Genomic DNA, 14940 nt, shown 5'->3' on the forward strand with positions numbered 1-14940 from the left:
GTCACCCTGGCAGCGAATGCGGCAAATCCCTTGAGAAGGAGACAGCGTTGACTCATTTCCCATGAGATCTGTCTCATTTCAACCTCCTCCTTTGGGAAAAGCAGGGAAAAAAAAGCAAAAAAGAAACCCTTGCAGGTAATTCTGTGGGTCCAGACTTTACCACCGCCTGTTCTTCTGGTCAGATCCCCATTTGTTTGGGTTTAGCATCACTTTGGGAAGGTGGCAAGTGACAGATGCAGTTGGGGAAGACATCCCTTTGAAGGACAAGCCATCCACATGTGGCAAGAGCTTTTCCGATGTGGACCCCTCATTGATTTGCCTGCTTTACCAGGGCTCCCCAGGGCTTACTCAGGGTTTTTTTCGGCCAAGCGGCAAAGGTTGCGTTTGCTGAAGCAGGTGGGGTTATAATTACCTTGCTGTAATTAATGCAGTCATCATTTTAGCTACCCCAGCAGCTCTCAGAGGAGATGGTTATATTTGCAACTCATGTACCAGGTCTGTAAAAATATTCTGAGATAGTTCTAAGTCAAATACCCAAATCTAAGGAGAAATTGGGGCTGGGAGAGGGACGACGTGCCTTCAGCTGCAGGCGGTGGCCCCGAGTAATTGCTGTGATTTATAGAGTGCTGGGCACTGGAAGCATTCCCAACAGAGATGCTCTCCTGTATGGGATGTGGCCGGCATGGAAAGATTCAGCCTCTCCTGCGGAAGCCTTTAACTCTTAATTTTCCCAAGGACCACCAGACTAATCTTGCCTGCTTAGAAAAAGTCAAACAAAAAAATGCACAGTTTGTACAAGCTGCCTCCCTTTCACCCAGGAGTCCCTCTCCACCCCTGTCCGGGGCACCAAAGTAGCAGGACGACCTGCAGCCAGTTTCCTCCGAAAGCACCAGCTCCTCAGATGCCCGTTACCGATATTTGGGTCAGGCTGGAGTAATTTTCCACCCACGCACACCTCCACCGGACTTGCCTTTCCCAGGGACAAGTCTGGAGGGTTTTAAGAGACTCTCATCTAATGAGGTTCTGTCTCACCCAAAAACCTGATGACCCCGTGAACGGCTGCCGTACTGCCGGTGGTTTGGTTGAGCCACAGCCGGAGAGCGGGACACGTGTGTGCCCACCATCTGGGCACTTTGCTGGCAAGTGGAGCAGAGATGAGCTACGAAAGGCTGAGGGTTTTGGTTTTGGTTTTTTTTGCCTTAAGAGCCTGGTATTCAGACTGCAAAGAGTTTGTTAACATTTAGGATAATATTTCTGAGAGGTTTAAAGGACGTGTTGTTCGTATTGATCGATAACAATCATTAGGGTATTAGGAGCCTTGACAGGTCCAAACATCCCAAGGATGTATTTCTCAGGAGCCGAGTGCTCCCCTCGCAACTCCTGAGTCCAGCCTGAAGGCCGTGACTGGGAATGAAATCCCACCCAGCCCCTGCCTAAGCAGCCAAGGTGGTGGGAGACGAGGTCTGGGCAATGAGGTCTCCGCTAATTCCTTCTTTTGCTCTGCAGAAAGCTCTCCAGGCCTGGGAAGAGACCTGTCCGTGGGCTTTAGGAGAAGCTGCGGACAGTAGATGAAGGCTAAGTGGCATATAGCAGCCTGGAAACACCATCTCTGTAGAAAAAAAAGAATTTCAACCATTCTTTTGGGCAAACTCAGCCAGACTTTTCTGCAAATTGAGCTAACCCAACTACTGAATTAGCATAAGATTCAACACATTTGAAAGCAAGCAGAAAAAGGACCTGTCTTATCAAGTTGTCACAATATTTGTACATCGCTTTCAAATTTTGAAAATAAACCGACGTCGGCCTAAAGGAGGCAAGTGCCTGGACTCGAGGTGAGTATGGCTGGTGGGACTGGGATGTTGTGTCCTCTCCTCCAGGAGTGCTAAAACAAGTATTTCACGGCAAAGGTGGGCCCCTGAGTGGCGATAATCACCAGGAAGCAAACCCTCTTCCCAGGAAGAAGTGGGCTCACGCACACAGGGATGTGAAAAAGCGAAGTTTTGAGTTTTCTTGGGGTCTAACTGCTAAGAAGGAGGGCGCATCCTCAGAGAGCCGCCTGCTCACCTCTCAGCATGCTGAAATCCTCTTCCAGATATATCTTTTCCCCACTTAAGCCTCTTTTTCCCTTGATTTATTAACAGGAATTAAAAAAGGGCCCAGGTTAAAATTCTGTGTGTGAACGGCAAATCGAGGTCTGGATCTGGGTGAGCTCTGCGGCTGATCACACCGTAATCTCTGCAGCCTCTGGGCTTTGGGGAGTCAATTTTGAAATGAAATTTCATAGAGGCAGACCAAACTCTCACAAAAGTAATGATCAGTATTTTTATTCATACACACTTGCTTTGAAACTACAATTAATATTTAACAAAAGCATTTCATGCAAACAAAGATTGAAGATATTGCGAATTAAGAAAAAAAAAGATGCTGTAATTTATACATCAGTCTTGCCCACTATACTTCCAAAGATATTTTTTTTTTTGATTTTTTGAAAAATGAATGGCCTCTCCGAATTTTCTGGTAGCATCTTGCAAGTAAATGATAAGAAAATAAATAATGTTCTCCTCTTTATAAATACAAAATTTGGGTCTTAAAATAATATTATAAAATGTGAATGAGTTCAAGGTGGGATTACTCCTTGTTTAAAAAAAGATAACATTAAAGTAACATGCAATCATTTTAGAAGTTTCAGGTGCGCTCTGTTTTGTTGTGCAAAACCATATACGTGTCAGGAAATGCACATTTTTAAAAGAGGCAACGAGCTTCATTTTGTTGAAATTCTTTTTCTTACATTCATTTTAATAGCACGTGAGAGAATAAATGAAAGGCTTTGTGGGGAACAAGCCACAGATTCAATTTGTATTATCACAGCGAGAACATTTTTTTCCTGCTCCGAGTCAGCAAGGCATCCGAGTGTGCAAGCTCTACGGACTTCTACGGGATGGGAAGCTGCTCAAAGGTAAGCCCAAATGTCCATGCTCTGCCGAACAGCGACGGGCACAAGCACATACTTAACATTTTTGCTGAATTGGGGCTTATAGGCTTAGTGCTGCCAGACGCTGGATACCACAAGTCTTGGCTCCAGTAAAGCAACTAAGCAGGCAGCGAGCTCTAAGCACGTAGCGGTTCCACTGGATGCCTTGGAAGGCCAAGACAGGAGCACACGAACCTCTGGAAGGACGGAGCCGTTGGCAATATTAGCTCTCAGGGTTCAAACAAAAGGAAAATAAATACAATTCGAATAGTTCTTAGGAAAAGGTTTATAAAGATCAGAAACATAATTTTGCTTTCTATTAAAATGTTCCTGTCACCAGCTCACGATTATAAAATTAATGTAACATTAGCTGTAGAATTTCCAGTGTATCCCGTAGTGAGAAATGAGCTTCAATGGAAGCAGGCTGGGGCCGGTTATCAGTGCTGTTGTTACTCTTTCTGCACATCACTGTTTAAAATTATTAATAGACTGCTGATTTTTTTTTTTTTTTTGGGGCAACTGACATCAGTGGAAGAAAAACCATAGCTTCTAGGGTGGTTTTCTTTTAAATTTGAACTATGGTGTCACACACAAGGAAAAGAAAAGCATGAAGATATACGACACAGGAATACATTAAAATATCAGTGGAATAAACCTGTCATGGATGGACCAGCTGCATGAAGCATATCACTTCTCCCTCAATAGGAGTCAGTATAAACATTACTAGAAAACATCTGTGCTGACTTCATTTACCCATAGGGAATCTCACCCTACAATAACCAGTTCTGCCAAGACTTCCACTTACATGGAATTTTTAAATTGCACATACAAATCTCAGTAATTGGAAAAGAGGTAAGTGCAGCTGACCTACGCAGTCAGCGAGCATCGCTCCCCACCGCACCCTGACTCCAGTTAACAAAAGCTGGACTCCAGATTCTGTAAGAAACATATCAGATCTGATTTATTTTGTTTTAAACGGTTTCAGCAGAATTACTAAACTTCTATAAAAAAGTAGAAATAGCATCGTATATCCAGCAATACCGTGTGAATCGAATAAGCTGATTTAATATTAAAAATTATAATAATACTTACACAACTCTTTTCAGGTTAAAAGTGTATTAGAAACATTACCCGAGAAGTCCTCACACCTCCCTGTGAGGTAAGTAAGTATTATTATCCCCATTTTACAGATGAGGTAACTGAGGCAGAGAGGTTAATAACTTGCCCCCCCTCTCTCTCAAGGTTTCCTAGGGACAGGAGGGCTGTAGTGCATAATGATTATTCATTATAAGGCTATTTAATTACCAATTGTTACTGGCACAGTTACTGGTTGGTAGGAAATCATACATGTTTATGGAGTCAATTCTTATTTAATTCTTCAACTGAACTATTTCAGATCCCATCTAAGAGTGTGGAGCTGAGGAAAAAAGTGCTTTAGCTTGCCTACTTTTTTTACTACTTGGCAGCTCAGTGCCTACCTACCCAACAGAACACAGAGGTAACACATCACCTACAGCTGATACTCAGGTTTGCAAAGAGACAAAACCTATGTACAATAATTTATGCTAATGACTAAAAGAACTGAAAATCACATCAAATGTTTCCAGAAGTTTTGTGGCAGGTCCAAAAGCCCACTGTAAACTCAATACTGTAAAAATGTTTTCTACTCATACTAAAGCTCGATTATTGGATTATTATTATTATTTCCAAGGCTGTGTTTTGTTTAATAAGGAGGATCTTCCCCCTCTGCTAACTGCATGTGTCTCCTATGGCATTTAACGGGGATTGCGTCCGAATTCACCGACTGAGAAACCAGACTTGGCAAGTGGTACCGCTCAATGCCGGCCCCCGGACACGTCATCTTTCCGGCTAGAAGACAAGTTCCTGTCTCACTTGACCTTATTAATTTTACAAGAGCGTGGCATTATTCAATTGAATTCACCCCAAAAGACAGGATGGCTTTCAAAGGCCAGCAGCATTTAGATATGATGAGTGTCTTTTAAACTAACAGCTGGTTTCCAGAAGAACTTTCTTCAGTTTGTAAAAGGAAATTCAATTGTATTTCTGGAAAGAATGAAGGTTAAGAAAGCTAAATTGCATTTCTCCTCTAAATTGGATTAAGAGGGAGTATTTTATTATGGGAACGTGCTCCCTCCTTCTCACATATGTGCAATCCTTGCTAAGAGCACCGAGACTGGCCAGCGGGCGAAGTAGCTGTCCTGGAAACCCACCACCCTGCTGAAGCAACCTGAAGGTGGATAAAAACACCCAGATGCCCAAATAATGAAGTAATTTGCCTAGGAGCCAATTAAGTTCAATTTAATCCCTGAAAACAACTTGGAAGTTTTAGATGGCAGACCTGTGCCCCTCGGGACTCAAGCACACGTGGGACAGAAACACAGCTCCCAAAGCTTTCACCCCAGCTTCAGTGTATTATAATTTTCAATTTGACTTTTAGAAACCTTTGTGATAATGTGAGTGTTCGGGTTACGGTTGCTATTGAACACAAGTGAAAGAAAAGCAGTTCTAATGCCTCTCCCTGTGTTGATACATGTCCTTCAGAAAACCGAATCTTGTGAAAAATATTATGTAAATAACATCTGTATTTAAAAAGATAGGAAAATGCTTGCTGGATAGTTAAGGTTTTACTTGCCATTATAAATTTCTGGATGATAAGCAAGCCACCCGGATTTCTCATTAAAGGGCTGGTCCAAGCGTGAGCGTTCACGTGCGAGTGCATTAGGCAGAGCAGCGAGGAGTAACACAAACATTCAATCCCTGCTTTCTACAACCCTGTCTTGTTCCTGCAGGATCCATGAGTTCACAGTACCTTTTTGTAAGCATTACAGACACCTACAGAAGACGACACGAGATGTGGCAAGCCCAGGAACTTGAGGTAACAACGTTAAAGAGGAATTTCTGCTACTACGTCAGAAAAACTGGGGAACAAATGCAAGTGCCTAAAAAACTGGTTATGAGAAGAAGCCAGAAAATGAGCGGCTCTGTCCAGGTGTTGGACCTGCTCTTTAATGCCGTGTTCTGGTGTGAACATCACCGACCGTCACAGCTGTGCCAACAACAACCGCCCGCAATGGGACTTCTCTGTACAATTCATATTTCACCAGGAAAACCTGAACTGCTTGGGAACGTCTACCTGTGGGATCTCCTCCCTGTTGCCGGCTTGGTTCCGTTCTCCCCCTCTACTGCTTTTCTTGCTTCAAAACCCTGTGCGCTGGTATTTCTCCCTGTATTTTCCTTTTTCAAAAGTCTCTTTTTCACTTCACATTCTTAAAACACATGTAATGCTGCCTCTCGGCAGAGTGACTTACTTGAGAGCCCCTTAATTATTCAAAATCTGAGCCGCAGTAATCTGTTGAATCTATTATCTTCTGCAGTATGATACTCAGATTTTCCTAAACTATGGCAGGCTAATAATATTTAGAAAAACATAAGTACTCATGAATGCTGCACTAGCCTACATGCTTTATGGGAATATCATAATTGTTAAAGTATATAACATACCAAGAAGAAAATGAACTCTCAGACTTGGCTGATGGCATACTTGACATAGAATGGTTTAAAAATTTTACTCGTAGAACGTTTTAAAAATGTTGAGTTCTGTTTTTTTAGGCAGCAATCCCAGTTCTTGTTAGTTGGTCAGTGCCCCTTGTTAGCCAGGTGTTTTCCCATGCCTGCAAACGGTCCGGTTGATTCATTAAAACCTGCTCACTCTTAGCCAGGGGAGATGCTCCTTGCTTAGAGCTGGGGCAGCAAAAGGACTACGACTGGGCAAAAAGTCAAACTTCTGGAGTGTTGCAAATCACGTGTGCTAGGCACCAAAAATACGGCTTCTGAGGGCACCATGCGTGCAGAAGCGCAACACAGTTGCCGTTCACATCCAACCGCGTTTCACTCAAAACCTGTCCCACTCCCCCATGGGACACCCCCGTAAGTCAAACCCATCCACCCGGCCACCAGTTTGCAGGACTGGCTCTTTCTAACAGACTCTTTGGCACAGGTTCCATGTTTTCTTGTCATAAAAGATGATTAGCAAGTAGATTCCTCCCCCCCCCCCCCCCCCCACCCCGTTACATAGTCTAGTATAAATTTAAGTTTTTTCATGGCAAATAACTTAGTTTTTGAATATGTTTACATGCTGGAAAAATTGTAATCAGTCTGCATGCAGCAACAGAGACATCATGCTTCTGGCATCGTCATGCACATCTGACAGACAAAAAGTGCCTATGGCTGCTAACAGTAACAAGGCAGAAGGGAAAAAAAAGAGGAAAATGCACCGACTACTATTTTACATGCTGTAACAAAACCAAAATATGCACAAAAAATATTTACTGATATTTGAATTAATATCTTCTGGTAAGTCGTAAGAGGAAATATCAAAATTTTTTTATCTAAGTGATAGGAGAGGAGAAGATTGCATTAATTACTGTGTTCATCATTGCAAATAAAGTCTATTTCCTTCTCTGTAAGTAATAAGCAGATGTGAAATGAAAGCCTAATTGAACCTTGTATAAAACCTGCAGGTAGCAATTATTGTTTAAAAGTAGATCTACTTTTAAAAAAAGAGATTATACCCTAAGCCATTAACAATATCCAAAACCTAAAGTAAAAACCAAAACAATAGCAATAAAACATTTAGCTAAATCTAAATCATGTCATTCAGAACAAGAACCTTCACAAATAAAGCACAATTTGTTTTATAAAATTTTTATAATACTCTTTATGCTTGATACGATTATGTCAATAATATAGATCTGCTTATTATTAACCCTTATTATTAAGAGTTATTACTAAACATGCAAAATTCATTGCATGAAGCATATGCAAAGTGTATTAAATTCCATTCTATCAATAAAACAAGTTTTAGGTGCTGCTTCTTTCAGGCTTGATTATTCTACAGCCCAAAGTTTTCTGAATTAAAACTGATTATTTTATGACTAAATCTCACTTGATTTTTCATGAGTTATTCTGGAGAAATCAGGAAGTCACTTGGGGCTGCATTTTTTGTTAATTTAGTATACATAATGCTTTCTTTGATTTACTGCTTTATACCGCAGACCATAAATAGACACATGTAAATAAGATTGAAGGGATTACAGTTCTGTTTTACATTCCAGGTTAGCAAATTTCATAGTAAAATATTGGTATTAGAACAGGCTAACAGTAAACTTGAGGAATGGTGTAAATTAAATTAACTGAACAAACAATGGCACCCTGGATCACAGAATAATCTCATGGAGATTAAAATTCACAAAAATATTATTAAAATTATTATTACTATTATTATTATTATTAAAGACAAAATTTCACCCTTGAGTTTATCACATGCTACTTAGCAAAGATCCTAGAGATCTGGCCACCACTGAAGTGTGTTTAAACTTGGTGTCGCTTACAGGATCGGTTCACGAAGCCTCAGGGTCTAACTTGATTTTGTCCCCCCCCTCCCACCCACTCCCAACTCGTTTCTGTCATATTTTCGAAACAACTACTTTCAACCATTTTTTTGCAACGCGTCTCCTCCCCGGTGCCGCCGCCGTTTCGGTCTCTTGTGCTGCTGATCTCCCCGAAGTCACCGGGCAGAGGGGGGAGGAGCGGTCCCTCGGGACCGAGCGCTCCTACCTCCCAGCATCTGCACCAAAGGACTAAATATTCGAGGTTGGCGATTTTTTCAGACCGTGTGCTAGATTATTTCTAACACAGCAGAGTGGAAAAGGGAGCAAAAGGACAGGGGGAAGTTACAAAAATATATAACGTACCAAAAAATGGGTAAGTTTAGACGAGTCAGTGGTGACTTCTAGAAGAAAAAGTGGGCACCGTACACTAATTTATCTCCCATTAAGACAACATCGCTGTTGCAAAGCCAAAATCCTGAATAAGTGGCCCTTCCCCCATCTTACACTTTCTAACCCTACAATTTCCAGGCCCAAATGGAATCAAGAAGGCAAAAGCCTAAAAATTGTAGGGTTAAGGACCGTTCCCCACTGCGGGATTTGCTCCTGTTTTGCTGTTTCATGCTACATTTTGCAAAAGGGGGTGTACGAACTGGGGGTTGACGTAAGAGAACCCTTCAAAATCTGTTTGGTCTATGTTAGCAATGACCAGCTGATCCGGAGGTGTTAACACCGGCTGTCCTCGTGTAAAGAATTTATCGAAGTTTTCGGCACCTTTGCCACACTGCAAGAAAGAAAGAAAAACAGAAAAAAGGCTGAAAAAAATCAGCAATACATTGGCAGCTCCAGGTTTTGCAGATTTTTCAGGACACATGCAAGACTTCCCCTCATTTCTTATGAGCAGTTAAGAAAAAATTTTCTTTTCAGATATTTTTAACAAAAAAAATCCTAGGCAAACAGAGAAGTTTTAATAGATGAATTTTGATGAAAAACAGAGTCAGAAAAGTTTCCATCCATCAGCATGAGATGACAAGGTAAAGAGGCTTAAATATTCAGAATTACTGGGATAAAAAAGGAAAATGAAAATATTTTTACGAACATGTATTGGCAAGAGATACTTTATCTGTCAAGTCATTTCATTCTTTTTAAAACCTTTATGATGCAAAATTAAATTTTCATATTAGTCTGTTTCCTTCATGATCTGCAGAAAGCTTAATGTAATTCATTTATATCCCTTGACTCTTCATTGTACAGCCTATAAACTCTCGTAAATTCATAAACGACAACAAAGCTCCAGTCCTGGGGACTGCAGGAGGGAGCTGGAGCAGGGGCTGCAACTTGGGAACAAGTCCTCATTACAAAACGTGCTACCACAGGTTTCCTCCTTTTTTTGTCTACGAGAAGAGACATGTCATCTTGTGAAGCCCAGCTGAGAAGAAGGGTTATATATAGCGACACGCTGAACGCAACTCAGTCAGAACAGAAAACAAAAGAAATCAGGTTTGCGGAAAGGATAGTTTTAAGTAATGCAGAAAACACTTGAAAGGCAGGGAAGTATGATTAGAGGCAAGTTAAAAAGGATGAAGGTGGGACCAGAACAAAATTAGCTTGGGTGCAAGAAAATGTGCATATTTGAGAAAAACTAGACGTTGAATATTGTGGAGACGTCTAAAGGAAACTGGTAAAGCTGCTTATCTTAAAACTGTCTACTGTAAGAGATCTTCGAACAAAGCGTGGTTGTACGATAAAGGTGCTGAATGTTTCTTCCCGTTGTCCCTGACCCCCTCCTCTCTATCCATCCCTACAATATATCTACATATGGATTTACAGGATAACATTACGCTATTATCTTCAGATTTGGAGGATAACTTGGAAAGGGTAGAATATGGCTCGTACAATAGACCAATATTAAACATTGATTTTTTTGAACTAATGCAACATGAATAAAGCTGTACATTTATAGGAGAGATGAGCTGAAGAGGGGCTCATTAAGGGAATTCGAGGGTGAGGTGTTTGGCTATGCTGAAAAGAGCTCAGTCACAGTTTCCAATCTTCTTGCAAAGCACCTGGCATGTCCTGGACTAGGACACGCCATCCGATCTGAGCTGCAAAGAACTTTTGCTGCCTCGGGCACAAGTTGGTTTATATTTCAGATGAAAAACACATGCTCAGGTACTGGACCGCAATGCTCACGGAAGGACACTTGTTCAGTCTCGGAAGAACACAAGCAGAGGAACACTTCAACGGGTTAAAGGCTAATGGTAGTCTGCTTTTTTCACCCGGGGTTCTGCACTCACCGAATACCCTGGTGCCCACTGAAGCCAATGCATTTTGGTACAGAATCTCTGGAGAACAAGAATGGACAGAGCTGAACTTTGAGAAGGGGAAAACTCTGCATCATTGGAATGAAAGTTGGTGTATCCCCAAATTAACAGTCAAATTTATTTAGAGGCAGTACTCAACTCTGAGCAGCAACAAAAGGGCTATTTATACAGGGAAGACTTTTTGCTAAAAAGATGCTCTATAGATATGCATCATCCTTCCACAAAATTATGCTTTCTTCTTTTATTTTTCTTTTTTAATTCTTCTTTTTTTCAGCAAGTGGAAGGTATTCAAACAAGCTGTGTATTGAAACCAAAGTCCCTGACTCCATTAGGACTCTCACTATTGCTTATACTAGTAGAGGGTAAGAAATAACTCATGTGAAATTTGAGTGTGAATATAATAATTTATCAATAAATCTGCATCTTCAATTACGTATTTGTCTTCAGAATAAAAAGTAGCATTGCTATTGTGAGCGTTAACGCAGTATTAAAGCAGAACTGAGAATCTAGGACTCAAACTCCTAACCTTACAAATACAAGTAAAACGTCCTTCTTGCCAAATAATCAGTCTATGCCTATAACCTGTGAAATGTCAGTCTGGAAGGGAACACATTATTTAAACCGACCAACTGCTGACCTAAAATCTGCAGCTCCATGTTCGAGTGAGAACTATGCCTGTGTGCAAAAGCAGCAGGATTATTCCTGCAGCAACACGCTTCCTAGAGAAGATGTACTTACAAAGGTTTTCTGAAAAAAACCCCACGCCCAACAAAGCCTATAAATACATCCATATCTTCAAACAGATTAAGGGTCGTGTCTTTTTTGCTTTGTAGAATCAATACAAATAGAATCGGCAATCACAATAAATGAGTTATACATAAGGTATGTAAATATCAGACTTGGATTTTAAATTATTTTCGTCTGGGAAAGTTAAGCTCCATGTGAATATGCCTTGGTGTATTTTAATAGCAGTCTGTATAATGAAAACAGGTCATGATAACCACAGAGATAAAGCACAGCTGTTCTAAACAGGAGCCAGGATCTGCCATGAAACGTGCTATGATGGAACCGGACCACACTTCCACCTTGTAGTACCTTCATGCTGGTGTTACTTTTAACTTCAAGGAGAGCCTAAGCACTCAGTTCCTGAGCTAATAACACTTACAGAGGTGAAGGTAGATTTTTTTTTTTCTGATCAGCTTTAAATTTGACTCAGGAAGCATGTGACAAAAATGTTCCATAAAATATGCTATAAGGAGGTGCAGCTCCCCTTCGGACAGACAGCTCGGGGACCGGCCGGGCAGAGTTGGCAGCACCACGCGTGTTCTTTACTTACTCACACCCTTCCCTGCGTGCAAAATCCACACCATATGAAAAAGGTATTTCCCCTAGCCCAAAACACTCTCCTCAGCGTGCAACTCTCCTCCTGGTGACGTGAAAAAATCATTTGTATGCAAAAAAAAAGAGGAATATATTCTGCCACCAGGTAGTGGCCTCCCTCTGTTCATTAGTTTGTGATACCACACTAGCATGTCTGTCCTGGTACATAAATCAAGCGTACAGACCAATCAATGATCCTCAACTTGCAGTGCTACAGCCAGCTATACATCTCAGTTGAAATAAAAAAAGTGCTAGAGAAGAAAGATTGAATGTTAGGACATAACGATTTACAGCTGTTCCTGAAAGCTTGTGTTCTTCTGTGCAAATACTTTTTTTTTGCCTGTCAATAAAGCACAGTACACGCTGTAAGAAATTCTGTATCAACAAATACAGCTCTTCAAATTCTATTATGCAAACAGTTCTCATGGTAATGACATCTTTCACTTGTTTGGATTTCTAAAATATTCCTACAGATACATGTGTGTAAACCAGTAATAAAAATAAAAAATAAATCGGGGATTATTCTTGCAAACTTGGCAGATGCAGGTTCTGTCACTCCAGGATGGGGAATACGAATGCCCTGTGCTCTGTAGCCCACCGTGGAGGAAATTCAGCTCGGTAATTCAGATACCTTTGATCACTGACTTTAGGTGCTGTTCAGAGGAGACAGTCGGGAACTGCATTTATTACATGTCTCAAGTGGCTGATGTCAGTATGTCAATTTTCCCTGTTTTCAAATTCTCCTGCAGTGCATGACTGTTGAAGTTGAGACTCAAACCACTGAGAGACTTTTTTGCAAGGGACAAAGTACACTGGGTTACGCTACAGGGTGCCAAACCATTAGCAGATTTACAGACTGGTCTGCTATAATCAAATTGTCTTATTTTACAAGTGTCCCAGATTTGCAGCGCTATCAAGCCAGCATTAATCTCGCCCTGCAGGAAAGCATGACGGCAGACACATTTAGCGAGGGAAGTACTTGGCATCTCACTCACCACTTTAGGTTTGAAAGGTGGCTGAATCTCTCGGTTTTCCAGTTTTTCCCAGTCAATTCTCCTGAAAAAAGCATGTTCCCTGATGTCTCTTTCACCTTCAAGGCCACAGCCAAGGCGCTTTGCGGGATGTTTAGTCATTAGCTATTAGGAAGAAAACACCAAATGATTAAATTTAACACTGGAATGAAAGTGAGACAGACTTTCCCCAGAGTGCGATGCTCTTGCTCCTCTCCTGAAGAGGCAAGTTGCTAATAAAATTGTTTTGAAAAGCTAAAATTCATTTTTTTGAAGATTAGTTTTCTTGTTTGATCACTGGAGACAGCACGTCAGCAGCAAAATTAAGGGTTGCACTGGAGAACGTTTTCCCATTTGGCAGATGTTGCCGCCGGAGGTGTGGGTGGGCAGGCGGTGCCCAGGGCAACTTGCCATCGTATTAGTTCACAACTCGCTCCTGAATTGCACCCTTGGTCTTTCAGTTCAGCCTTATAAATCTCCAGAATAGCTTCTGCCCTACCTCAACAATCAATTAAACTTAATAAATTCCAATATACTAAAGCTGTACAAAGTACACCCCCCCACCCCACCCCCCCGTTTCATTTTTCTGGGCTTGTTCAAGACATCTCATTACAGAGCCTACAATTACTTGGCACCCAGCTGACAATATCTAATCTGAGTTTCCTCCCTTGCATCCTTGATGACATCTTGGTCGATACTATACCCAGTTGCATAGATTAAGCAGACTTGGGGGAAAAAAACCCAAAACCACCACCACTGCATGCTGGGAAACACTAACGTGCTCCTTAATTAACAAGCTCCTCAAAATCTTTTCAGTTGATATGTACATTAGGAATAGAGCAATGTAACCTTCAACTCTCAGTTCCAGTATTGTGGGGACTTTTTAAAGCTCTTTTACAAATTATATATGATTAATGTACTGCTGGGAGTGATACCTCAACACATCTTTTTAAAACCTCAGCTGTACCACTTTAGTCTCCTTCCAAATGTTGAGTTGATCAGATTCCAATTTTGAACCTAAAATAAAAGCGACTCTAAGCAGACTTTGGGAAGTCGGCTGTGCACTGGGCTGGGAATCGCATCCTTCTTCAAGCTTAACAGCAACTTTCCCATTTTTTGTTACCTTTCTAAACCCCTTGCTTTAACAGTAGGTGACATAAGAAAATGTGAATAATGATTCTAGTAGTGTTAGTTATTTCCGAAATTACTGCATTTACCAAACCCAACAAACTCTGAATCAGTAGCATAGATGTCAAGCAGACAATTCAAGTTCAAGAGCACAGCGGGCACGTTCGTCTTGCCCGATGGTGCACAGACGCAGGACTGCTGAGCTACTGCTGACTACAAGGTTCAGAAGCTTTCTCACATTGACTTCTTAGCTCAGGCATAATGCTCACTGAAATTTGGGATTAATTTGTTAGTTTAATACAAACGATGAACGTATTGGTATCACAGAGACTTGACCTTAAACCTTGTGGTGCAATGCAATTTTAGCTTTCCGACCTCCCTTTGCATAAGCATCTAGCAGAAGAGCAGCAAGCAGGACGCCTGAAAACAGGGTAATTTAATCAAGTTCAAACTGTGCTGTTTGAATATATGATTTTCACGACAAGGCATCAATCTGCATGTACTTTACAAAAATATATCATGTTTAGTTTTTGTTGGCCAGCATGTCTACACCGGGATAGGCTCCAAAATTAAAGTGGTCCTTCCTTCTACCTTGCGGTTCTAAACAGTTTTTCTTTTCCTTGATGATTTTTCCTTAAGGGATTAATATCCAGCTCATGTACAATACTTCATAAATGGTTGCAAAGGAAAGGAAGAAGGTAAATACCAAATTAACTGAC

The 14940-nt window shown here is 41.1% G+C and overlaps 1 protein-coding gene across 2 annotated transcripts in view; it reads right to left on the reverse strand.

Annotated features, from left to right (window-relative positions):
• Positions 1–2308: 2308 nt before the first annotated feature.
• Positions 2309–14940, reverse strand: part of PRKCA (protein kinase C alpha) — a 161371-nt gene continuing 148739 nt past the window's right edge. For both annotated transcript variants that reach the window (XM_049811642.1, XM_049811641.1), the window contains 2 exons: positions 13079–13219; positions 2309–9163 (listed from right to left, as the gene is read on the reverse strand). In XM_049811642.1, coding sequence (XP_049667599.1) covers positions 8999–9163; positions 13079–13219 — 306 coding nt within the window. In that variant the 3' untranslated portion in view covers positions 2309–8998. The remainder of the gene's footprint in view (positions 9164–13078; positions 13220–14940) is intronic.

Source organism: Accipiter gentilis, chromosome 10, assembly GCF_929443795.1.
Source record: "Accipiter gentilis chromosome 10, bAccGen1.1, whole genome shotgun sequence".
In the NCBI taxonomy this organism is placed as follows: domain Eukaryota; kingdom Metazoa; phylum Chordata; class Aves; order Accipitriformes; family Accipitridae; genus Astur; species Astur gentilis.